The sequence below is a fragment of the Cervus elaphus genome, chromosome 1, assembly GCF_910594005.1.
Source record: "Cervus elaphus chromosome 1, mCerEla1.1, whole genome shotgun sequence".
Classification (NCBI taxonomy): Eukaryota; Metazoa; Chordata; class Mammalia; order Artiodactyla; family Cervidae; genus Cervus; species Cervus elaphus.
The window spans coordinates 76,608,643-76,636,130 of record NC_057815.1 but is presented as its reverse complement, the minus strand read 5'-3'; the positions used below and the strand labels follow the sequence as shown (position 1 = coordinate 76,636,130).

Genomic DNA, 27,488 nt, shown 5'->3' with positions numbered 1-27,488 from the left:
GTGTTCTCTGAGCTACCAGCAACCTTTTGATGACCAAATTCTAGAGCACTTTTCTTAGTTCAAATTACCTTTCTGTAACCATTGAAATAATTGACTAAATTCATCCATATTGAAAAAGAGCTGTTTAAAGAAGGTAATCTGAAGGTGTTCAAACCTAGGCTGAACAACCACTTGGTGGGGATGTTGTAGAGAGAATGATTGGATTAAAAAGACCCTTCATGGCCTACAGATTATTGTAACTATACTGAAATTTTGAAAGCTATGGTTAAAACCCAGGTGATTAAAATTAATATCTTAAGTAGATATTCTGTATACTTTGCCCAAAAGTATTCCAGATTTTAAAAATATTTACAAGGTAGGGAGCAAAAAAGTGATGAAAAGAAGCCAGCTGGCAGCTTCTGGATCTAGGTAATAAGAGAAATTACAATATGGCTATTAGTGTAAATTAATTTTTATCTAATCAGCTGTGTGTTTGTATGGAATTATACTGTATGTGCAAAAGGAAGTAACAGACTAGAGAAATAACCATTTTGTAATGCCCTCAACTTACTTTTTTAAACCAAAACTACTTTCTCTGTTATGAAATACAAATTTAATATGGGTAGAACCAAATATTTTACCATGTTTACTAAAGGGAACTCAGTATTTATATAAAACTGATGTCATTATGTTTGTGTGGTAGCTTGCCAGTGAAATATTTAAAATTAAATATATATATATTTAAAAACAGTTAATATGTGTTATAAAAGCAGGCTTTAGTATATAACCCAAAATTTTACTGTGTTCTCATTATAACAGACTTACAGCTTTTTGAAAAAAGCTCCAAGAATAAAATTGATATTGTTGTGCCTCAGGATGAAAACCAAAGTGAAATATCCCTAGGCAAAACCCTCGGCATAGAAAAAGAATTAATTAGTGAAGGACAAACCTCGGATATTACCGACTTTACAAAGGTGGTTACTACAGAAATAAAAAACAAGGTGGACTTGGAAAAAGATAATGAGTGTACAGAACTTAAATCATCAAGTATTCCCTTTGTAGTGGCAGATTCATCAATGGAAACAGAAAAGATACATCTAGAAAGAACTGAAGGATTAGATCTTCACCATGCAGATGTACATCTGGGGGTTGAAAATAATAGCACATCATTTAACAGTATTTTAAATGAGATGGTTTGCCATACAAATCATAAAAAAGATGTTTCTGAAGATGAGCCATTCAAACAACAGTTCAGATTGTTTCCAGGGACTCAAGAAAATACCACAGAGATGGTAATCACAAATAGCCACAAAATCAAAACAGATTTGGATTCTTCTGTAGATGTAAAAAGGAATCTTGTCCAGTCTCAGAAATATAGTTTACAGGATTCAAATAATGTTGTGTTAGATGATAAACAATGTAAAATAAGACAGACACAGCTGTTAAGTAAAAGAAGTGAATGTAGTCTATTGCCATTTAAAGAAACTTCAGATGTTCAGCAAGTTGGTGACCATCCTTCAGAGCAACCTGAAATAGCTATTCCTTGTGATATAGCAATCAGCCACCCCATTTCTTCTGCTGTTTTCAGTGACAATTTGAATGTACTTTTAAAGAATTCAGATAAAATTGTTAATATCATGCCTGTGTTGGTGACACCCAACTCAAGCCCTGGGAAAAGAACTATATGGAAAAATCTGAATGACATGCAAAACAGTCAAGTTGAGAAGTGTTCGGGGTATCTAGAAAACAATGTGACTCTTTCCCATCTTCAAATTAACAATGAGAATATAGATGCTTCACAAGCCAAAGATATGAAAACTGCTATTCATGTGAAAACTTCCACAGAAATGCAGTTTTCCAATAAAGAAAGTCAGATTGATGAGAATCAGATAACTGAAGTTAAAAATAAAGACCTCTTCCCTAATGAAAGACAGCATACATTGTTAAATAGTACAGAGAAAACGGAGTCATTAAATGACATTGTTTCAGGAAAAATTTACAGTGAAGGACAGCTGGAAGAATCATGTTCATTTCACATAAAGCCATCTGGAGATTTAGTAAACATAAGTGGAAGGTCAGCCTTTGATCTTTCAACTTCAGATAAAAAAACTGAGAAAACTCTAGTGTATGTGAATTTTTTAGGCCCTAGTTCTTGGTCAAAAGTAAATCAAATTGAAAGTCAAACAGTGAGCACTTCAACATCTAGCATTCCTTTGTTGCTGAACGAGAGACCAGTAGGTCTGTTAGAAAACAAAAAGATTGTTTCGATGACACTTTGTAAAAATGTTAGTGTGGATGAGGCCAGGAAGGATGTTGGACCAGGTAAGAAAATAATTATTTTAAAATTTGTTTTTCTACTTATTATTCTTGGTAAAAATTTTCCAGATTGTTTAATATGAAAATTTATATTACTATATATATTATTTTGCCTAAACCTAAAGACTCTGTATATGTATGTAAAAGTAGGAAAGGTTTTACTTAAATGGAAGCAGATTTCTTTTCACTTAAATCTGAACCAGTATTATCAACATGTACAGAGGTCAACTGCATTTTGGAAATTTAAAAAAAATCCTTTTCATTATCAAAGAACTGAAACTAGCAAAAACAATCACATTTGTGTCATTAATTTTAAATTAGGAACATCTACCTAATCCAAGTCTCTCTCTCTTTTTTTTTTTACTTGCTGGAGCAAATGCAGAAAAGTTGTTGATAAGGCTTCTGCCTTCATTCATGTTTACTCCTTTTCTTTCTATACTAAACACACACACAGAACAAACTTCCTTCTCTCAGAACTGTTTTAGTTTCTCTCACTTTCTTCTAATTTTTCCCTCCTTCCTTAACTTTTCTGTTTTGTCTGTCCCTTCACTAACACCACAAATCCAGCTCTTTGTATTTTTGTTTAGCAAGTAATAGTGAAGTGAAAGTCACTCAGTTGTGTCCAACTCTTTGCAACCCCATGGACTGTGTAGCCTACCAGGCTCCTCTGTCCATGGAATCTCCAGGCAAGAATACTGGAGTGGGTAGCCATTCCCCTCTCAAGGGGATCTTCCTGACCCAGGGATCGAACATGGATCTCTTGCATTGCAGGCATTCTTTACCACCTGAGCCACCCAGGGAAGCCAAGTGAAAGTGTTAGTTGCTCATTTGTGTCCGATTCTTCGTGACCCCATGGATTATAGTCCATCAGGCTCCTCTGTCCATGGAATTCTCCAGGCAAGAACACTGGAGTGGGTAGCCTTTCCCTTCTCCAGGGGATCTTTTCAACCCAGGGATCAAACCTGGGTCTCCCACATTGCAGGCAGGTTCTTTACCATCTGAGTCACCAGGAAAGCCCCAAGTAATAGTGAGGTGTAACATTACCTTTCATATCCTTGATATTTATCATTTGAAACACTTTAAGTTGAATCCCTTAATAGTTATAGATCAATATTGATACATTCAAATAGTAAATATTTCAGATAGTAGGGACTGTTCTATTCTTTACTGTAGTAAAACCTACCACATTAAATAAAAGCATCCTCCAGAATAAAAAAAGAGGGAGGGGGAAGTAAATGGATGACATACACATGACTTAATATTGGAGGTACTGAAACTAGGTGATGAGCAATTAAGGTTCATTCTCTCTACTTTTGTGTACTTTAAAATTTTCATATTAAAGACATTTTAAAATAGAAATGCAGTATATCTTATGTATAGGCACTGCATAAATATAACTTAATTACTGTTTAAGAAGTATGACCATAATAAAAATATTTATTTGCTAATAGCAATCTCAACATGTTTAAGTTGTTGGGGCTGTTAGATAGTCTTAGATTTTTAGGGAAATTTGCCTGTTTAACAGTATGCATTTAGACCCATTACAGAAATGTGGCTTATAAGGAAAGCTTTGCATGGCCCCTCTGACTTTAACAGGCTTCTTTTAAAAAGGAAATTGAGAAAATTTTAAAAAGAAGTGGGAATTAAAAGCAAAGCAAGTATATCTCATTTGAATGGAGAAGTAATTAGGGAAAAATACAAAACACAAAAACACTTTAAAATCTCATTTCACAAACTATCATTTTCCTGATATAATAAAATTTATTAACTTCAGATTCCATTAATTTTGTCCATCAAATGCAGCAGTTAGTTTAATGCTGTTAGTCAATGGACAGGTCTAACATTTACCATTTTCTTACCAGTCTTTCCTTCTAAATTAAATCTCAGTGATAGAATTAGGATGCAAGGAGAGAAGACTAAAATTCTATAATAATTCAACTTGTAAAATACTCAGACTCATAAAAGATACTCCTAAATATCTTTTAGCCTTCAAAGACATGTTTCTCTAAATTGTTGTCTATTTATTAAAACACAATGACCCCTGGACTTCTTATAGCCAGTTTCTTTTTAAATATAATTTATAAATCTTTTCAGTTGGTTCAGACTCTTCCCTTTGTATTAGTAAGATGTTTACTATATAAGTGTTTATATGCATAGGCAGTCCAGTAACCAGGGGAACAAGGATAACATTTTAATGTATGTTATATTGTTTGAGAAGATCATAACACTGTGTCACTGGTTTTAATGTGAAATCAGCAGGTTTTTGAAAGTAGCAATAAAATGTTTTCTGAAATGAAGTAAGAGCAAAGTCTATGAAAACCAGTATTCAACATAAGAAGAATATAGAAATTGTTACTTTTTAAATAGAAAAACATGGGATCAGAGAAAAACAAGTTTAGTCACCAAAATGAGTCCCTGGAGAATAAAATTCAGTTGTCATTTCCTCTTTGTCAACCAGATACTACCAGCATTAACAGAGCTGCTGACACTTTGAATAACTCAAGTATCCATCCAGATCCCAGGGGAGAGCCCAGTGAAGAGAGGAATGCAATTGCAAAGACTTTTTATGATTCTTCTTTTCCCACAGAACATGTAAGTCAATTAAAAATATTGCCGAGCAGACCTTAGTGAGCTAATTCTACAGATATGTGTAGAACTGTATGCATCTGGATGGTTTAAGACCTAACTGATCTCCAAAATAATATCAAGAGGGCAACATGGCACCATTTTTCACAATTAAGGTTGATGGAAAACAGCAGGAAAAAGTCACAGTGTATAAATCAAATAGATATAATCCAGCCTGTTTTGGGAAGGAGAGTGTGAGGTAGTGTATCATGTACTTCTATTTTTTAGTCACCTAAATTTAGGAATAGTGGCATTTGAGCATTTACTTGAACTATTAAAAAATAGTTCACTGAGCATTTTAAAAATTATAATAAAAGCTGCCTTAAATAAGTTGCTTTTTAATAGTGCTTAAGGTAATTTATATTATTTTTCAGAAATTGACTATTCCAAAAGAAGAAATTATTTATTTTAAATTATTTCAATTAAAACACAGTATGTGAAAGGATCAAATATTCATAAGTATATGAAATCAAGTATGGATATAAATATTAAGCAAAGTATTTGTAGACGTCATATGGCTCCAAGAGTCCATTTGTCATATGAAAAGCAACTAACTACAACTGAGAGGTTTTTGTTGGGTTTTTTTTTTTTTTTTGAAAATTTGTAAGTTTTTAAACTTAAGTGTGCAAAACTTCAGTGCAAAAAAGGCTGTATTGTTCAAAGTCTAAAAAACAAGTATAACTGCTATAAGGAACCCAGAAAGGTTAGAAAAATGACAAAAAAGCAAGTGCATAGTCACTGTATATTTTAAATTTTAAAGATGCACATTAAACAGCTTTTTTGAGCACTATTATAAAGTGAAAATTATAGCAGTAACACAGCCTTATGAGTAAGTTTCTAACAATACATTTTATTTCCATTTTTAAATTGGAGAAACCTCAAGTAAGGTAGCCTAACTGTCCCTTTGGGAAAGTTGAAACTAAAATCAGGATCTACGTTTTTCACCTGTGCATAATTGAGCTCAAAACCAAATGATTTCAGCTTGATGTGCAAATGTTCAATCTTTAAACTGTGGTAACTAATGCATAGTAGACTAGGCACTGGGAAATCTAGGTTCTGACCTTTAGCTAATTGGGTAAGTCACAGAATCAAGTGAGAAGCAAAAAGAAGCTTGAGTATCAAAGGTAGACATCCATTCTGACTGGGTTGAATACTTAACACTTCTAACATAATTGTTCTATTTTCAAACAGTTTAAGGGTATGATGGAAATTTCACATCTCCCTTTCAAGCCCATTTTTATTTAAAAAAAAAGAAAAAGAAAAAAACAACCCAATAGATAAGTTCTTTGTAGCGCATCCCTAATGCTTTTTCTGTAATTAGTTAAGAATTTATAAAATTTAAAACTTTTTTGAATATTCCCACAACAGCTTTAAAATCATATTGAGGCAGTGACACAGATGTGAAATAATTTTCCAGAGCATTAAGAACAGTTTGCAGTGGACTTAAACTAGATATCTTGGCTGTTACATGCTACATCACCTTCTCAATTTTTGTTAATAGAAAAGTTTCTTCTAAAAATACGGGTGCGCGGAAAACACACTAAATGTCTGTTTAGCAAAGTGATCATCACTTGGTGTCAAGCAGTGTGCGCTTCCCAGCTGACGCTTGGTCACCAGTCAACATTTACTATGGGACAAATGTAAAAGCAGGTGAATTCCACTGAAAAGGTTGTGATCCTGGATTAAACAAGACCAATCTAGCCTCTTTTACTTAGGCTTTTCTGCATCACAGGCTGTTGAATGACAGCTCATGCGCCATATGCAGCCTATTGCCTTGATTTTATTGACAATAAAAGCTTATTACAACAGCCACACCCCTTCCTTTACCTGTAGTTCTGTGGCCTTGTTACAGTGACGGAGTCACGCACTTGTGAGGGAGGCCACTTGGCCCACAAAGCCAAAAACGTTTTACTCTGGCTCTTTTACAGCAAAAGTTTGCCAACTCTTGTTCTAAACGAAAAGTGAATTTTATGAAGACTTATGGCCTGAAAGGGAATATAAGTTCTTTAAATTTTTCAATTGTTTTTATGTATACTGTCCACATCAGTTTTGTAAAATTCTGGGTAATTATTACGAGTTAACTCATTTTTCTCCTGTAAATCCAGAGTAATGTTTTTTTTTAATTCTTAGAAGGGGTTAGGTTGGCAGCCTGCTGCGATCTTGATTACACCCAGGAATGAGGATGGGAGAGAGGGGCCAGAGTAAGCAGTCACCTGTTTCACACATTCAGTATTAGGTTCATGCAGAATTTTAAAATGTAACCACAGGCTTAAAGAGGACTAGTACTAGGCTGGGGGATATTTTAGGCCAAAGAGCAGATCTTTTGAGTCAGGCAGAAAGAGGTGAAGAGGTGAGTGATTTTTTAGGAAGGAGCAAAGACATGTGGTAACATACGTGTAACTAGAATGACTGCTATAGGCTACAAAACCTAAGTTAAGCCAAATAGGACAAGTTTTGTTAAGTGAAAACTTTAAAATTACATCCTGCTTCTCTCTATGGCCAATCCTTGCTTCTGCCCCTCCCACTAAGTAGGAAAAAGGAGAAGTGTGAAGTGTCTCCTTCCTTTTTCCATCAAGTCAAAAATATGGATTTTGGGAAATTGGGTAATTTGTACTTGGTGTCAAATGCACCAAGATGTTTCTGGCATTTTGTTGGCAAAACAGGACCATTAGGTCATACAGATCATCAAATCATTTTACTCCAAAACCAGCAGCAACCTAGCTTTGGATTTGGTCTACTTCTCTGTTAACTATTCTCAGTACTGCCTGAGGCTGACACACTGCCCACTTTAATTCATTTTGGCCCTGTGAGCTACACAAGGTACGTTGAACACTTACATGCCAGACATTATGAAAAATATATATTTATGTACATTTTATCCGGTTACTCTTTACAGTAATAGCATTTTATAACTAAAACAATCTGATGAGAAAACTGAGGTCCACAGAAGTTAAATGAATTGCTTAAGGTCTCTTTGGTGGTCCTTTGTTGATACTTTTGTTTTCATCTGTTATTTCATAAAAACATAGGCAATGAGACAAACATGAACCCAGCATCACTAAGGATCAGAGAGTAAGACTCTGAGGATTGGTGGTTGACTAGAATTCTCAGGAACCAGAGCAGTCCAAAAGGACACAGCCTTTAGGGAACTGAGATAAATGTAAACACTTAAATTCAGTTTAAAAAACTGTTACTGTATAATCTCACAATGTTAACAAAAATATGCCACTTTTATCAGATTGGAAAAGACTTTAAGGCAGTACTCAAAGATCTTCACAAAGATTTATGAACAAATGACATTCATTATAGCTTAATAACAGTAAACATTTTCCAACAACTCAAATGTCCAACAATATATTAAATTATGGAACATGGAATATGATGGAGCCATGCTTTCTAGAGGAAAATGTTAAAAATGTTTTTAACCCAGCACAATCATATAAATGATCCAGATTTTTAAAAACTGTATATATAGAGTCTAGGATATGTATATTGAAATGTTTAATGGTGGTTGCAATATTGGGTAATTTTAATCAAATTCTTATTCTGTTCTGTACTTCAAAAATATATTCCCATTTAAGAGAACATTTTATCTGAGAGATTTTTTCCAACAATTAACTCAATTTTGCCACACCCTGCAGCATGTGGGGAATTCCCTGACCAAGAACTGAACCTGTGCTCCCTGCAGTGTAAATGCAAAGTCACCACCAGGGAAGCCCTCAAATTTATTTGATAGGGATAAATTGGAAACATGTCAGCAACAGGTCATAGGTAAATTATCACACACCCATAAAAAGTATTTTGCAGCCACTGACACTTGCTTATGAGAAGTTTGTATTGTATAGGAAACAATTCAGAAGGAAGAACTGATATAAAATTCTATAGAATGGTCAATACTAAAATACAGATGCTAAAAATAGAAAGACTAATAGCAAACAATACCGAAATATTGACAGGTCTCTCTGGATAGCAGATTACTAGTGATTTTTTAGTTTCTTTACACATTTCTCTATTTTCTGAACTTGTAATTATTTTATATTCAGAAAAAAACCTTTAAAAAAACTTCTTTAGCACAGTATTAGAAGTATGACCCAATGTGGTGCCTTGGAAACACACCAACTTAAAACCTCACTGCGCTTTGCTGTTTCTCCAACAATGGTGCTCTGAAGCGTAAGAGGAAACCTGAAGTAAAAGGCAGTTTGTACATGGCAGTTTACTTCCGTTAGCATTTAAAATTTTCCCCAGCCTTGATAGAAGATACAAAACATAGACTTGTTTGGGAAGGGAAAGGGAGTAGCAGACAAAACAGATTTTTTTTTTTAAACAGATTTTTATCTGCATTGTTTTAAATATGTTTTCTTTCAAAGAAAGCTTAAGACCTTTAAGAAAACATTTGTGGTATCCCTGGAGTATATCTTGAAGAGCTACTACATAAGCGTACAAACTCACGTTTTATATTTTGGGGGGCCAAAATTACTAAGGTGGTAGCTGGAAAATAGCCAAGACAACAGTGGGTTTTTATCACATACCCCTAATTGCAGAGGCTGAAGGATTTTCTTTAAATGCTTATTGATGACTGGTTAGAAAATGAGTAATAATTTCAGTGGTAAAACAAGTTTGGTATTTCCTAGGTGAAAACAAAGCCTCTGAAATCAACTCTGCTACAAAGCCATTTTCAGGCAATCAAGATTAAGAATACTGATTTAGATGCGTTGTCTTCTGGTGAAGATGACTGGCAGCACTTGGTAACAGATCAAATAAATGAAACTGAAAAGTTTCTAAGTTTAGAAAATGACAACCAACCTAAAAAAAGAAAAGCAGAAGAGATGGCAGAAAAAACAGATTAAAATAATGTTTATAAATGCTTGCACAGTGAATTATTTCACTGAAATATAGATGTGGTTTCAATTGGAATACAACTGTTGTATTTAAAGCTTTATAGTTGTACTCACTTCACCAATTTTTTTCTTTGATGAAATTATATTACTGTTATTGTGTTTTCACTAAATAAATGCTTCGTTTAAGACAGCTAAGATTGCCAGGTTTTATGTTAGCACTGAATGAATGTTAGCATTTAATTCCTTTTAGTTAAATCTGTCTTTCCTCCATATACTCTTTCATCAAAGCTCTTGGTTGTATCTCAAAACCCTTCCTTACAGAACACAACATATGTATTATACAAAACAGACAGTGACCCTTTGTAATTTATTACTTTCTATGCTCTGAAGATGGTGATTTCTTTTAAATATGAGACAATAAATGTCCAGACTGTAGTCAGATTTTAGCCTATGTTTTACTATGATTTTCCAAAAAGAACAAAATTATACAGCGTAAAAATTCAGGTGTCAGAAAGACTCAAAAGGCTGTTTTTCACTTTGTTCAAGTTTTGTTTCCAGGCATTAAGTGTGTCATAGAGTTGTTGCCATTGCTGTTTTCCAAATGTCCGATGTGTGCTATGACTAGAAAAATTAAAAAACAAAGTTATTAGTCAACCTTTTGTCCTTTGGTATTCTTTTATAATATAATACACTTGTATCTAGTTAAAATAGCAAGGTTAAATATATATAGAAGACAATGTAGAGTTGTAAAAATGACTGAAGCTTTTTAAAAACAAAACAAAACAAAAAAACCTTTATTTGCCATATTAATCCTAAACCGGGTTTCCCTTGTGGCTCAGCTGGCAAAGAATCTGCCTGCAATGTCAGAGACCTGGGTTTGATCCCTGGGCTGGGAAGATCCCTTGGAGAAGGGAAAGGCTACCCACTCCAGTATTCGGGGTCGCAAAGAGTTGGACACGACTGAGTGACTTTCACTATTCACACTAATCCTAAACCATCTATTTTCCTGAACTACATAAACCAGACACAGAAGTCATTAGTATTCTAGCCAGTGCTGAGCCATTAAATGAAATGTGCTGGAAAATAGGACTCTTTCATTAAATAAGCTAATCACATTCAGTCTGAACTTTAATAAAATTATGATAAATAGGAACTATTTAACTACAGTCAACTGATAAGACCACCACCTTGGTTCTCTATAAACATTTAAGTGAAACAGAATAAACTGTTCTACAAAATGCTGCAAAGTATTAGTGTCTTACCTGACAACAACTTTTCTCTGGGTTTGATCAATTTTGCAGTAGACCATTTTAGTTCTTACCGCTGGAAAAAAGATGTTTTACATGACTTATTATATGGAAAAATTCCCAAGGAAAACAGCCTAAAACACGAAACTGTGACCAAGTAACCCATAATAAAACTTTACAGTTTCCCAACACTATTTTACAGACTGGCTCTCTGAAGCGCAGCAGTATGATTCAACCAAAAGGAAGGCCACGTATTTGTCCTCTGGTTGCCGCACCTATCTGTATTAAATATCACATACGATTTTCAGTGAGAATTCTAGTGTTCCTCCTGAAATCATAGAACAGAGGAGGCGGGAAATAGTTTCTTAATAAGGTATTATAGGACTGTTTCAGACTTAAGAGCATTCCAATGAAACAATGTCAATAGTTCTGTGCATTTTATTAATCTTAAAAAGCCCAGGAAAAAAATCCTAATTACATTGCACTTTATAAGGCAATTATTAAGGCTTCCCAGCCAACACAGGAGACACAAGAGACATGGGTATGATCCCTGGGTTGGGAAAATCCCCTGGAGAAGGAAATGGCAACCTAATCCAGTTTCTTGCCTGGAAAATTTCATGGATAGAGGAGCCTGGTGGGCTACAGTCCACGGGGTTGCAAAGAGTCAGATGTGACTGAGCACTGTACACAATCCAATTACTGGAGAAGGTGGGCCTGTCCCTAGGCCAGTCACAAGAAAGTGACAGTGGGTGGCATTCTCAGATCATTTACAATGTGCCAGGCACTGAGCTGGCACATGCATTAATTACATGCACTAATTTACTTAATCCTCACAACCACAAATTAACTCCTACATTCATGTTTCACAGCTGAAGACCTAGTCTCAAACACAGGTTTAATACTAAAATCTAGGCTCTTAACCACTACAATATACTGCCCTAACGGCCTTCAGTTCTACATGACTTCAAGGAATAGATACACAACCAAAAACCACATGTGCTCAGTCGTTCAGTCGTGTCCAACCCTTTGTGACCCTATGGATTGTAGCCTGACAGGTTCCTCTGTCCATGGAATTCTCCAGGCAACAATACTAGAGTGGGTTGCCATTTCCTTCTCCAAACAAACCACACAGTAACTTACTGAATATATTCCCATTGAATTTTTACAGTATTACAAATATAATCTGCTCAACTACTAAACTCAGTTTCAAGATTAAAAATCTTATGTTTCAGAGGGTAGAAAGAAATTCTAGAAAAGAAAATGTTCCAACTGCCTTACCATCAATAACAAATGCTTCAACATCATCAGCTCCAATTTGCAGTTCTTGTTGCATTGTGTCAAAAGAAATTTCTTTATTTTCCACTGCCATTCCCATAAAAGTAAGCAGTCTCATTTTTGCCATATTCTGTTCATGTAGTAGGCCTGGGAAACAGTGGTGAAGCCAGATAAGCATCCATACTCATTACAGCCCTGCATGACAACTCTCAGGTAAAACTGTGTCACAACGTGAATTTTCACAAAGCTTTTTGCATTTGCAAACCATAAACTGACCCCATAATCATATTGCGGAGCATTTAAAATTATTTTTCTATAACTACGTTTCTTTATTGCTTCAGTGCCACAGGTGACACATTCAATGTTAAGATCAGGCTATAAAATATTTTTAGGCCGTAAACATTTTGTACATTTTCTATTTTTAATATTTATTTTATGTATTTTAGGAGATAAAGTATACAAAATACATTTCATAAGAACATTCTAATTTAACTAAATTACTTAAAACTTATTTTTACTAATAAGCTCTCCACTTAAACACAAAATTGTGTATCTATTGATACGGTTTTCTGTGTTACTGGTAAGCATGGAGTTTTAAAATATTTTAACATACATTCAGTTATGAAAACATTAAATTTCCCTTTAGGCCACTCTGGATTTAATACTTAAAAATCAAACTGCAAAAGTGTATTTAACATTTACAGGTTTAAAATGATTAGTACTGGATAAATTAATAGTGATACCTGTTCTTTTTAAGGCAAAAGTAGAAAACTACAAATAGTTCAAATTTTGCCTTATAATTTCTAATGAAATATTATTACAATTATTTGGATCACAAACAATTGTCAGATCTAAAAGCAAACTACCTAGTCCCCATCCTCTCTCTAAAAAAATTAAAATTGAGGAGTAAAGAGATTAAGTGACTTATTAGTTATGAAGTGGCAGTACTAGGCCTAAAAAATAAGTTCATTTACAAAATAACTAGAAATACAAATATATACAAATCCTGAATACCCAGATTATCTATTCCTAAATAGAAGCTGAATTATAACACACAGATTACTCTATTTCATGTTAATTTCTTAAAACATTTCCAAAGTTAATTTAGAAATACTTACACATTCCTTTTCTCTGAACTTTCAGATTATGTAAACTCAGCGAATGACCCTCTCTAGTAATTAAGAGCCTCAAGTTTGTACTGGTAAAAAAGTTCTAAGTGCTCCATAAATAAATTTGAAATTTATAACATAATATTAGCAGAAGACTAGGGAAGCCCATTAATATAGGACATAATTGTTAATTAGCTGTAATTATGATGCAGGCTTTCTATTTGGCACAGATTCAACAAAAACATGATCATCATAACTCAAATGAATGAGGTACCCAAGTTAAGTATTGCTAAGCAGGTTTAATGGAAATCTACAAGCATCAAGAAATCAATTAGTGCACATTAACCCTAATTAACAAATGCAAATTAGATGCTGATTAACTTTCCGAAGCAAGAAGGTAGCAACTGGACAACACTAGATTACATGTGGACATGTTAGGGCAATTCAGTTGACACAAGATAGTGCTACTGTTGGCCCAACTTGTCAGTGTTAATAAAACGAAGTGTTTTGAGAATAACTGATGCCACCTGTAGAACCTATACATTTATAACCAGACTTTCAGCTGTAATAACATCTTAATACATTTTAAACCCAAAAATAAACATTTAATAAGATGTTTTTCTGCAAAACATCTTTTACAAACAAATTGCTAATAAATGATTGCTAATTTGCATAGATTGTGAGAAACAAAAGGCCAAACAAGGAATCTGATTTGTGGAAATTCTGTTATGTTTTCCTATCACAGAGAACAAATACAAAGTTTATTTGTATACAATATTTGTCAATACAAGAAAATTCCTTAATATTACTAGTTCTATGGACATTCATATTGTTCTCTTTTAATATGATAAAATGACAGAAATTCCTAAAATTTCTAAGATATAATTTAAAATACTCGTGAAGTTAAATTTATTTTACTGCTACTCCCTGTGCAGTTACAAACTTACCATAAATCAAAAAATTATCAGAGGAGGGAAGATTATTTCTCAAATGAATTATGTAAAACCATGGTCTATCTAACACATGGAAATCTGCATTTAAAAACACTTCAAACTGATGTTTAAGGTAAAACAAAGAACCGAATTTAAAGCCTTTAGGATTCTTGTTCCCAACATGAAACCACGAGGCCGGCGGGGTGAGGTAAAGACGGGCAGGAAGTTATGCTTTGTTTCATGAAAGCAGATTACCGTCAGAGGAAGTCACAGGGGCCTGTGCCGTATTTCAATTTTAAAGTTATAAAAAAATCTAATTTTATGGAAACATTTATTCATTACTAATATGTCAAAACCTTAATGCAGTAATAAAAAAATGTGCATCATTGAGCAATTTCTGCATTGTCACTGACCCCTGTCTTAAAATGCTGCAATATAGAAAACGTAATTTTAATGCATGCAATAGCTTATGAACCAGTGCTCCTTTGAAACAGTCAATTACACATCAATGGGGGAGTGTCAAAGTGTTAATTACTACTCCTTTTTCTTTGGTGCGTAAATAAAGAGGTTGCTGACATTAACATTCCATCACATAGCTTCATGCCACAGAACAAATTAACTGGGACAGAATGTGGTTTTCTGGGTCTAGTGCACCTGGCAAAAGCATTGAACACAAGCACACTGGCGTCTGCTTTATCTTGGTGTATTTCAGACGCCGTATTATGTTCAGAATAATTCAAGCTTCCCTAAGTCCAATGGCTGCACAAAAGTTAGAGGTGACAGGAATTAATGATTACCAAATCGGGGACTAATAGTATAATCAAAGTAGATTATAAATGTATTCTTTATCTACACTTCAACCAACCAGGAAGACCAAATTCAATTTTAATATGGAAAATTACAACTGGCCTTTGTGTTCTGATCATCATCCAGTAGAAAAACTAAGCACCTTAGCTTCATTCTTCTTTACTCTCTAAAATCAGAGTTTTAGAACAATTAAACCTGTTCAACTAGATTTTCTAAGGTTTCCCTTTTTAATTTTAGCCATGTTAAAAACATGCTCCAGAAAGAAAACACTGAATATATATGCAGTCTGCTCAATGAGGATGAGTAAGATTCAATTCAGCAACATTTACTGAACTCTGCTGGTCTAGAAAAAAAACTTTAAGATAAAAATCACAAAGTTTAAATTTACTATGCTGTCTTCAACAAACTGTCACACAAAATCACCATAACTCCACTTCTAACTTCATCTATAGCTTCACTTAGATCTGCCTTTGTTCACTGGGGGCAGTGATGGAAAACCAAGTGTAAAAGACTATATTAGAAGGAAAAAAGCTATCTGCTACAATTATGTGACTGTGGCTTTTTAAAAGAAGTACCAAAAATTTAAATCACCATGCATCTAAGGAATAAGATACACCGCTGGTTAGGTAATCTATACATAAAGCCATGATCGTATTTTCTGGATCATACATTCCCTACCCCTCCAAAGAATAATCCCCAAAACTTACCAAGTGAATCAATGAAGTCTTTATTATTCTGATAAAACTTGACATATGATGCCAATTTAGCACTCACAAAAATGGTTAAAAGCTATACAAATAAAGACAAAAAAAAAAAAAAAAGACAATATTCAATACAGAATCAAGATTTATACTAGCTATTTAAGACAGTGACTCCCAGTAAGGAGACTCTACATTTCAATCTGTTTGATCAAATTACCATGTAAATCTGCTTTCATCAAATTCACTTAAGATGAAAGAATCAGTAAATACAATGAGCTCTAAACGATTTACCCCAAAAGATGGCAGTAATGATGTAGTACTAACAGAAAATAATCCATAATGTATTTATAACTAGAAAAGTGCATTCATGTGTTCTTAAATATCAGACTTATTTTTCCTAATTGGGGGCTAGCTGACACTATATAATATGAAGAAATTTGTATTCTCCAAGTTCATAATGGAGAAGATGAAGGAAATGAAGGAGTGTTCAGCAGTGGAGAAAAGCTAAATGTCAGTCCTAAATTTCAGTCTGTTCCTGATAAAAAATAAATAAATAGTTCTCTTTCTAGATTTCTCTGAGTTGTGTCTATTAATACAAAGAGTTCTGGGTTCAGTGTGTTAGATTTAAGAGAAAACACTTTTCACATTAAGGATAAACTACTTACATCATGAATAAGCTCGCCTTCCAAAAACTTGACTGGTTTTAAAGTAAGAAGATGGTCAAAAAGGAATGCATTTGGATCTTTCAATGCTCGCACAATACACCTTAATTAGAAAACAAAATCAAAGCTCAGAGTCTTGAAATTCAGGTACATTTCACTAGCTTTGCATACTGTAAAATATATTCAATTAAGTGAAATATCTAAGAGTTCAATATACATGGTATAAAAAAAATTTACAAAACTGGGGTTAAAACAGGCCAATAAATTGATCAGTGATGCCTGTTTTAACAAAATTATTCAGGCAAAAACATAGTTGAAGAGAAAGCACCACCAAAATAATCAAAGAATAAAACAGCAATATTTTACCATTTATGTCATTAAGTGCTTTAACATGTATTATCTCATTTCATCCTCACAGCACCCTGAGACACTTAAGAGTATTATCATGCCCACTTTACCAAAGATGAAACAAGCTCAGAAAAGAACTTGCCTGATTTTAAGGGCTAATTAAGTGGTTAAGTATTTGAATGTAGGCATTCTAACCTGAGTCAATAACGATCTTTTCCACTAACTACCCTTTCTACCAACATCCATCATATACAGGTTCTTGGGAAGCAATAACCCTATGAAGAAATTACAATTTCCATTCCACAGAGTTAAAAAACTGATTCTACTCTTATCGATATTAATAGACCTAAAACTGCTTGAAGCAGTTTTCATTAGCAATGTTAATTTTTATACAAATCCAACCTTTCCGCATCAACATTCCTTAATATTAAGGTAAAATCAAACCAAGATCAAGTTCTACTACTCAGGTTGGGAACCCCAATTGCAGGAATACCCCAAATAGCAAACACTATATGGCTATTTCACATGCATTCTATGGTTCTTTCAATCCCAAATCTTGAATTTTGGTAGCTACATTAGAATCATCATGGATGATGCCATCACATGCTATCAAATGGCTTTGGATCACTGGTGGATGCAAGCATGACCTCCATTATACGACTGAATACCGTAGCTTGCCTCTGCCCCGACAACAGCCATCACGGGAACACCACGCTAAACATTACCTGTGGGCATCAACTCGAGCCTGGGAAGCGTTGTCCTCCGTGTAACTGCCTAACAACTCCACCATAACTTTAGATGCAGCGTCACTAAAAAGAAATACAACTTTAGGAACTTCAGAGTATCATTACTGCCATTCATTCATTCATTAAAAAATATTTACTACGTGTCAATACTGCGTTGATGTGTATACATACATTGGTGACCCAGAGACACAGTTCTTCTCTATGGAAAGTATGGAACTTTCCTTCTAGTAGGAAAGAGAAACAACTGAGGAAAAATACCAACTTACAAGTATGTGCCGTAAAGGAAAATGGTGATGTTACACAGTAATGAGAGTCGAGAGAGGACAGAGGAGGCTGTTTCACACAGAATGAGCAGGGAGAGTCTCTCTCTGAGGAAATGACACGTAAGCCGAGATCTGAAGGATGTAAAATAATTGGCTATGAAGAGTGTTGGAGGTGGAAGGCTGGGGCTGGATGACTTTCCAGGCAGAGAAGACAAGCTACAAACTGGTAGCATAGTACAGCTGAACCTGAGCCAACACCAGACATTTAAATAACTCCACTAATGACATCCTTCCAATTAATCACCCCCAGAACTATATGATCAATTTTGACTGCAGTGAAAAAGTACAAAATAATTAAATGCATCACTCAATCTGAACTTAGAAAATGTTTATCTTCACCCTCTATTTCTTCTTTTAAACTGATGAAATCTTCAGCCAGTTACAGAAAGCTTCAGTTTGCTAAGTAGGAGAAACACCCTTTTCATTTTCTAAAAACCTTTCTTTTCTCCACACATCTGGATTCAACCTGGATAAAATCAGTAGGAGCTATACCATTTATTTTTAAAAAGTTAAATGACATTCTAAAACTTCCCACAAAACTAAGGTTAAAATGTATTACCTTGTGGGGGGAGTTGGAGGAAGGCTCACAGGGAGAGGATATACATACACTTATGGCTGAAATCGTGTTGTAAGGCAGAGACCAGACAACACTGTAAACAATTATCCTCCAATTTAAAAAACAAATGACTAGCTTGTGATACACTGCAAGCATGGGCACACTTTCCAGTTTTAACAGCCACAGTCTACGTCAGTCAAATACATCTTATCAGTTAAAGAAAACCTGAATTCACAAAGATCGGACAGTCCATTTAAAGAGCACAGTATCTGACATATAATAAGGCCTCAAAAGGTGTCACACAATTTACACTCATCAACCACCAATATAAATAAAATCATGAAGGAGGCACCAATAAGTGTAAGCATTTCTTACTAAGAGGGCAAGGTAACACCCAGAATTCTACTTAGAAGCAGAAACAACAACAAAGAGACCATTTTCTGTGTACTAGGCAAAAACCAAACCTTAAAACTTAAAGCCGCAGCATGACAGAAATTTATAGAGTTTAAATAACTATCCTCTCCTAGTTCCCTATGTGTGGGGAGCATTCACCGACTCAGGGCCCATCACTGCCCAACACCTTGGGAATACAATGGTGGACAGACAAGGTTCCTAACCTTCATTGAGTCTTTATTGCTTTGTGGTTGTTTAGTCACTAAGGCGTGTCCAACTCTTGCTATCCCACAGACTGTAGCCCGCCAGGCTCCTCCGTCCATGGGATTTCCCAGGCAGACACTGGAGTGGGTTGCCATTTCCTTCTCTGAGGGATCTTCCCGACCAGGGAGCAAACCCACGTCTCTCGTGTCTCCTCCACTGGTAGGGGTGCTCTTTACCACCGCCCCACCTGGGAAGCCCTCACTGAGCCTACAGCCTCATAAACCTCTTGACTGAGGGTATGAAGTGCCATGATAACCGGAGGGCACTGGAAATACAGGAGGAGCATTTCAGGCAGAGTAAAGGAGTTGAGTGTGGGTCTAGACCAAATATAGGTCAGCTTTCCACGAAGCACTGGGCAATAAATATTTTAGGCTTTAGAGCTCACAGTCTCTACCTCAACTATTCAAATCTTGGCGAGAGCAGACATAGATAATACATAAAAGCGTAAATATGGGTGTGTTCCAATAAAATTTTATGGATACTGAAATTTGCATTTCATATAATGGCCACATTTCAAGAAATAGCCTTTTTTTTGACCCCCCACTCCCCCACCATTAATCAGTTAAAAATGTAAAAACCATTCTTAGCTTATAGATCATACAAGAACAAGTACCAGCCTCTCTGGTCCAGACTGGGAAAGAGCATAGTGCTTTTGTATCTGACACAGTTCACTATGTCTGGAGTATGATAACCAAGAGGAAGAGCGTGTGGGTGTGCGTAAAAGCAGGCAGGAGAGAAATGGAGGGAGGGAGTATCTATACAGAGAAAGCAGAGTTTTTGGAGTTTGTCACTGCACCATACAAAAATGGCAAGATTATTATCAATTCGCCAAGTCCACACTACAGCAATAAATGGAAGCCCATGTCTATATCATACTAAGAATTTTGTACTGTATGCTAAAGAAAACGTAAACCTAAAGAATGATATGCTGAAATTTTCGTTTCACAAAATCACCGTAAATAGAATAAACAGAAGATAAATTCAAGATGTCTAGCTAGGAAAACAGACTAATTCAGAGGGAGAAAATGGTAATTCATTTTGGTCATACTGAGTTTGAGGCAACTATGTGTGCTTAGTCACCCAATCATGTCTGACTGTTTGTGACCCCATGGGCTGTAGCCCACCAGGCTCCTCTGTCCATGGGGATTCTCCAGGTAAGAAAACTGGAGTGGGTTGCCATGCCCTCCTCCAGGGGATCTTCCCAATCCAGGGATCGAACCCAGGTCTCCTGCACTATAGGCAGATTCTTTACTGTCTGATTCACCAGGGCAAGGCCACAACTAAATAGAAAGAGGTGGAAAGCAGCTGAACATAAAGACCTAATCAGAAGAGAAGCTGGGTTGAATGCCTCTGGGAAGGGTATATGCACTATAGTTCCATAAACTACCACTTCATATTGCCTCACGTCACTGCTTCTTACATCTACTGCTTTTTCGACATGTTCGTTTTTCAGAAATAGTCATCATTCACCTAGCACATATTTACTGAGTGCCTAGTCTTGTCAGACACTGTCCTAGCAATGAACAAAAAGTTACGGCCCTTGTCAAACTTACATTCTGGTGGGGACTGACAGATAATAAACATTAAAACATAGCAGTTAGTAATAAGTGCAATGGGAACAATAATAAAAGAGGGAAGGTGGGGGGAAGCAATGCAAGGGTAGAGGAATGCTGTTACTTTCACAGACAGCCAAAGAAGGCCTTTCCAATGAGGTAACAACTGAGCAGATCTGAAGGGAGTTGTGAATGAAGCACAGACTCTAGACAGGAGCCCCAAAGTCAACTGAGAAAGCGTTTCACCAAGGAAAGAATGCTCACCTGTGACAAATGCTGCAGGTATTTCTTAATATGTTAACATTAGGGTGTGTCTAGGAGAGGACAGATGGGTACTGATGTCCTATCTCAATTTCTCTGAGAATTAGCTTTGGGATTCTTTAGAAGGTGACCTTAGTTACTTCCATTTACACATAAAACACTGAGGATCTACTAAATAGCAATTAGAGACACTACCCAATGAGTAGTCATCAATGACACACATCACTTTAAATGACTGTACCAGAAAAAAAGACTAATTTTTTAAAGATGAGCTTGAAAAAAGTGAAAAGGATAATGATAGGAATAAAATATCTAATATTCACTGAGTGCTTTCTTAATAATAAAACCACTGTTTTAAGAACTTCGTGTATATATTATCTTACTTAATCTTTCCAGTAATGCTATTAGGTACATACTACTATTATTTCCACCTTGAAGTTGGAAACTGAGGTACAGAGATTTATTTAAGGTCATACAGCTAGCCTGGAGGTTCAGATGGTAAAGAATCTGCCTATAATACAGGAGACCTGGCTTTGATCCTGGGTTGGGAAGATCCCCTGGAGAAGGGAATGGCAACTTACTCTAGTATTCTTGCCTAGAGAATTCCATGGACAGAGGATCCTGGCAGGCTACAGTCCATGGGATTGCAGAGTTGGACATGACCGAGCAATTAACACATAGCTAGTAGGAAGGCCAAGGTTTGAATCCCAGTAGTTTTAATCCACTGCCTGCACATTTATAGTGTATATTAAAATACGGATTCTTTCTCCAGTAGCTTTCATGCCCTCCCTCTCTGAAATGGTCTAATATAAAACTATTTGACACTTACTGACAACTGGCTGGAATGTTACCACAAGTATGCAAGCACGTAACAGACAGTAGCCACTGATACAAGATGAAATAGGCTATTAATGCAAAATCCCCTGCTTGCTTCTTTTATAATAAAACACTTCAACTTTCACAACAAAAATAGAATTTTCTCTTGTATTGTTAAATGTAAATGGTATGCAAAAACTTACGTTAACATAACAGAAACACTATTACTGATCTTTTCTAATATATGAAACACCCTAGCACTGAAAGCCACTAAAAATTGTACAATAAAACTAAACTGAAGACTGATTACTTGTTCTAAAAGTTTTTAATCACTATGTGAAAACAGAAATTGAAAAGTTAGGTCAAAATGGCAGGATTATCCTTCAATACTGATTCTAAAAACTGGGCCAAATCTATCATTTGGTTGCATCTATAACTGGAGGAGGAATAAATCTTTTGGGCATGCAGTTTGCTGGGCTAAATACAAGCCTTAGGAACTCAAGACCTTGCAAAAGCACAATAAGATTTTGTACAGTCTATTGCAAAGTTGGGCTTCCTTGGTAGCTCAGATGGTGAAGCGTCTGCCTGCAATGTGGGAGACCCGGGCTCAAACCCCGGGTCGGGAAGACCCTCTGGAGAAGGAACTGGCAACCCACTCCAATATTCTTGCCTGGAAAATCCCACAGACAGAGGAGCCTGGTGGGCTAGTCAATGGAGGCGCCAAGAGTCAGACACGACTGAATGACTAACACTTTTCTTTCACTTTCATTGCAAAGCTCTACCGTTTATGTAAGAGACACTGACTAAGGGGAATCGACTGATAGACCCTCACCACCATTAAACAAAAGTGATAGCAATACCCTGTACTAAGACAGCAAAGCTTAGTCTAATTAAATCACTTAGTCTAATGTTACACACAGCTTTGGGATTAACAGTTGTACCAGTTTTAGGAAAGCAAGTTTTGCTTTTTAGAAAGTTTAAAGATGGGAAAAACTGTTCCAACCTTTGCAGTTATCTTTAATTTAGTAGGTGAAATTTACAGAAAGAGATTTATAGCAACTCCTTAGAGAACAAAGTAAGAGCAAAAGCACTTATCCTACTTGTCTTTAAGAAACAGTCCCAACTACTTATATTGCCTGTTAAGTCAGTATATTAATTCTCAATACCTTTTCTTACAATCCACAAGTGCCTCATAAAGTAGTCTTAAAAGGGTGTGTTTTTTTTCAGTGGTGAGGTTCCAGTCAGTAATCCATTTTCTAACCTACAACCAGATTGATAAAAGGAGAAAATTTAGTAACGTGGTGAATATATTTGCTTCTTATTTCATTTTTTGCTTCTTATTTCTTATAAGCAGAACAAGTATTCCACATCATAACTCACTTGATCCAGCTCAGTTGGAATATACTGGATGGCCCCACAAGATGCTGCCACTTTAATGAGGCTGCAATACACTGTGTATCTTACAGGAGTGTTCTTGTCCATCCCATGGAAAAGGTTGCTTAGCCTGGTAAACAAACAAATAATGAAGCAGTGCTTGCAATCAGTGACTATGGTGAGTACATTGAGGCCATCTGCGCTGACAACAAACTTCAGAGATACTGTTACGAACATCACATTGCAAGGAGGGAAATGGGGCCCAAAGACACACCACCAATAAGTCATAGCTGAGAGTCAAGTTCTAGAATTCTTTTTACAAATAAATGACAGTAACATGAAGAACCCCTTGCTTTTCTATGAAAAGCCCATAGAAAAACTGAGCCTCTTTCAGTTCTTAACTTACAACTGCAGTCTCAGAGATGGACGTTCACCTTCCCGAAATTTGACCAGTTTCTCACACAGGCTTTCAATCAGAGCTTCTTGCTTATCTGGTTCCAGGATCAACAGGAGGGATACCACGCTGTTCATCACACTTTCAACATCTACACATGTATGGATGACACAACAGTGATACTGTAATATTTAATGTATCAAGTTAAATATGTATTTCCAGAATTTTAATATACCAAAGACCACTGAACACAAAACTTTAAAAAACTAAAAAATAGAGAACACATGAATTTAAAATAACCAGCTCTATTGTACCATTATCATTCAGAAAGCAACTTACACATTTTATTAAATGAGGAAGAATTTACTACCCAAGATTTGATTTTCAACCAGTAAAACAGAAGATTGATTTACATGTCCATATAGTATACAGTTTCAGTTTTTACTGGCAAGATACTAACTATATGCCAAGTTTAATCTCAGACCTTAATCAGAGATTTTAGGACTCCTAATTTTCAAAATTTCCCATTTTATCTCAATAAATAGAGAATTAGTCAAATAATTAGCTTTTCAATTACCTGAAATTACATCCCATTTGATAAAGTAAACCTTATTAAGAGATTCGTATTTTTTCTTCAGTTCATTCTGAAATTACCAGTATTTACTGTGTGCCATAACACTCAAAAAAAGAAGGAAAGTTATGGCCAGCCTAGATAGCATATTAAAAAGCACAGACATTACTTTGCCAACAAAGGTCTGTCTAGTCAAGCCTATGGTTTTTCCAGTGGTCATGTATGGATGTGAGAGTTGGACGGTGAAGAAAGCTGAGCACTGAAGAACTGATGCTTTTGAACTGTGGTGTTGGAGAAGACTCTTGAGAGTCCCTTGGACTGCAAGGAGATCCAACCAGTCCATCCTAAAGGAGATCAGTCCTGGGTGTTCATTGGAAGGACTGTTGCTGAAGCTGAAACTCCAGTACTTTGGCCACCTGATGCAAAGAGTTGACTCATTGGAAAAGACCCTGATGCTGGGAGGGATTGGGGGCAGGAGGAGAAGGGGACAACAGAGGATGAGATGGTTGGATGGCATCACCGACTCGATGGACATGAGTTTGAGTAAACTCCGGGAGTTGGTGATGGACAGGGAGGCCTGGCATGCTGCGATTCATGGGGTCGCAAAGAGTCGGACACGACTGAGTGACTGAACTGATGATTAGTAATAATACAAAAAAATTAAAAACAAACCTTTATCATCTTCCTTCAAACATACATCACAGGCTTCAATAATCTGAGCTAAATCTACATGCAGTCCACCTTCTGAGTTCTCTTCTGAAATTTCAGCTCCTTTAGATTTCAAGTAAGCACGAAGCTCAGCAGCCTGTTGAATCAAATAAGATTGCTCTATATCTATTAGATGAACTATGAATTACAAAAGGCAAGATCTAAAAGCATTCTGTCCTATTTCTTAAAAAAAAAAATGTGAATACCACGTTTAATGATGACTTTAAATTATGTTAAAGTTTCTCTCCCCTAGCTTATCCACCATCAGTCTCAAAGATTTTCCCAAACAAGTAGCTACACAGACCCACTATGACCCCCACACTGATCACCTTCAGAATTTCTCTCATCACCTATATATCCTGCTGGACTTCCAGTATACAGCAAAAGCCTTTCTAACATAACCCAAGCTTTTCTGAGGGGCCAGTGGGGAAAGGGAATAATTGATCTGTTTTAAAGAAATGAAATTTTATTGCTCTCAGGTCTATGTAACACAGATAATTTAAAAACTTATAGACATTACCCTGGTAAGGGAGTAATCATTTGCTAAGTAAATGTTTGGGGACTTATCTGCGATAAGCACTGGGAGAGACACAAAAATAAACAGATGCCTTTGAGGGTCGCCCTTAATATAATGTTTCTATCGAACTGCATCTATGATGTAATTGCTCTCTTAAAATGCACACCTGGATCAGAAAGCACTGTTGGACCCATAAAAACATAACTATAATACCACATCCAGGTATTTAGGAATTTTCTACTCTAACGCACACATAATATTTAATAACTTATTCTTTTGAGGACTTGGATTTATGGCAGCCACACCTGAATGTAAACAGTGTTTAAGATAATAAAGAACTGAAATGGAGATGTAGGGACACCACGAGCACACGTACAGGCATCACATTGCTAATTCCACAGCTGTGTCTGGCTACTTAAGTATATGAAACCTGTAGATCTGACGGTGCAATCTTTTCAGATAACACAGAAACTTCACATGAGTTGGCATTATAAACAAGATTTCATAAAACAAATCTCACCATTTCAGACAGCACTAAAATATCACTGTATATTTCTCTATGAAGGAGACATAATACGCCAACGCCCCCCCTCCCCCAAAGGCATTTATTTAAGCAAACTATTCAATCAACACTAGGCTGTTTTCATCTGGTATTCCTACTGGCCACAGGTGGTTACTCTAATCAGAGAACTTGACGGAAGTTAAATTCCTGAAGCAATCATCTATTTACCCAAAAGGAATGGCCAGAGTGAAACAAGAATAGTAGCATAACCTAACTAGAAAAGACACTTTAATCAATGGCAAAATCTTCCTGCATCAACAACCCTTTTCCATTAAAAAAAAAAAAACAAGTAACTTCATTTTCCCAGTAACGTAATAGCCTACTGTTGATAACATGATTCCATTACTCATCAGATAGGCTTTTTTTCCTTTCACATCTTTTCTAATAATGCTCAACTCCTTCCTTAGCTTTTTTCCCCCATCTTTCTTTCCCTTACTCTGTTCTTCAGGACTGAAAGTTATCTTAGACTAGTAATGTTTTCTCTTCTATCGAAACCAAAATTTCCATCTTAGTAGAGTAGCAGAAAACTACAGAATGACAACACTTAGAATAGTTTTCAGTTCTGCAAAATTAAGAGAAACTCACTTCAAGTTTAGTTCAACTTGAACTTTAAACTTCTCAGTTTAAAATGAGAAGCATTACCCATGCATTCATACAAAAGAGCAAACAGAAACTTAAGACCGTTCACCAGGTGTATGCCTCAAAAGCCTGGGGGTGGAACTGACGGTATGCTTTCAGAACTCTCACTCTTGATCAAGTAAGAGAATAAAATACAGTCTACATACGTTCACACAGTAGTAAAGCCATCTTGATCTTTAGTACCAAATTATTTTTCCCTGAACTGCTTACGCCGTCTGAAAACTTGCCACCTCCCACTCCGGATGTGGCTGCATTTCGGGCACGGAAGCAGATACCCTTCTCAGTGAGTCAAAAGTACTGTGTCGACAGACAGAAGTGACCCCAAGCTGGAAGAGTCCTGACGCCGACCAGGAAGTAGGCCGTCGAGCCTGGGAACAGCGCTGGGAGCGCCGGCGGGCGGGCTGATGCAACTCCAGACCCGAAACGTGCGCCCCTGCCTCTCGGCCTGCCCACTCCCGGGTGCGGAGGACACCACCGCGGCGCTCGACTCCGGGGCTCGGCTCCGCGGGGTAACGCTCCGCGCGCCTGGCCCGGGCTCAAACCCGACGCGGCCCCTCACATCCCTGAGTCTCCCCCCACCTCCCACCCTGGCGGCATCCGCGGCTCGGGAGCACACCTGATCTTCCTCGCTGATGTCGATGAACGCCGGGACACTCATGGTGAAGGCCCGGGCACCGTGGACGTTGCGCTCGCAAACCACGCCGACCGGAAAAGGGAGCTGGGCCGCGCGGCGGCGCCTCACAAACGCTTCCGGGTCACCCACCGCGGGTCTTGTGGGGCGGGGTCATCGACAGGGGCGGAACCACGGACACCAATCCCAGCACGCACTCTGGCTGGGGGCGGGGCAGGGGGGAGCCGGGGCACGCCCAAAGGGCCACCTTCCCGGACCGCCTCCTGCCGCCTCTAACTTCGGTAGCTGGGAACCGGGCTGGGTAGCAGGCTGTCTTTCGAGTTACTGCTGCGTTTGTGGCT

The 27,488-nt window shown here is 36.7% G+C and overlaps 2 protein-coding genes across 2 annotated transcripts in view; one reads left to right on the top strand and one right to left on the bottom strand.

Annotated features, from left to right (window-relative positions):
- CCDC73 (coiled-coil domain containing 73) overlaps positions 1–9,767 on the top strand; it is a 154,785-nt gene extending 145,018 nt beyond the window's left edge. The window contains exons 18-20 of the mRNA XM_043908843.1: positions 799–2,301; positions 4,754–4,887; positions 9,552–9,767. Coding sequence (XP_043764778.1) covers positions 799–2,301; positions 4,754–4,887; positions 9,552–9,767 — 1,853 coding nt within the window. The remainder of the gene's footprint in view (positions 1–798; positions 2,302–4,753; positions 4,888–9,551) is intronic.
- A 427-nt stretch (positions 9,768–10,194) lies between these two features.
- Positions 10,195–27,288, bottom strand: EIF3M (eukaryotic translation initiation factor 3 subunit M). The gene is made up of 11 exons (XM_043908844.1): positions 27,133–27,288; positions 24,763–24,895; positions 23,532–23,670; positions 23,132–23,255; positions 22,918–23,012; positions 17,565–17,648; positions 16,495–16,594; positions 15,836–15,917; positions 12,284–12,427; positions 11,021–11,081; positions 10,195–10,379 (listed from the first exon to the last, which is right to left on the bottom strand). Exons 1-11 carry the CDS (start codon positions 27,172–27,174, stop codon positions 10,259–10,261), a joined length of 1,125 nt encoding a protein of 374 aa, XP_043764779.1. The 5' UTR covers positions 27,175–27,288; the 3' UTR covers positions 10,195–10,258.
- Between the last annotated feature and the right edge of the window lie 200 nt (positions 27,289–27,488).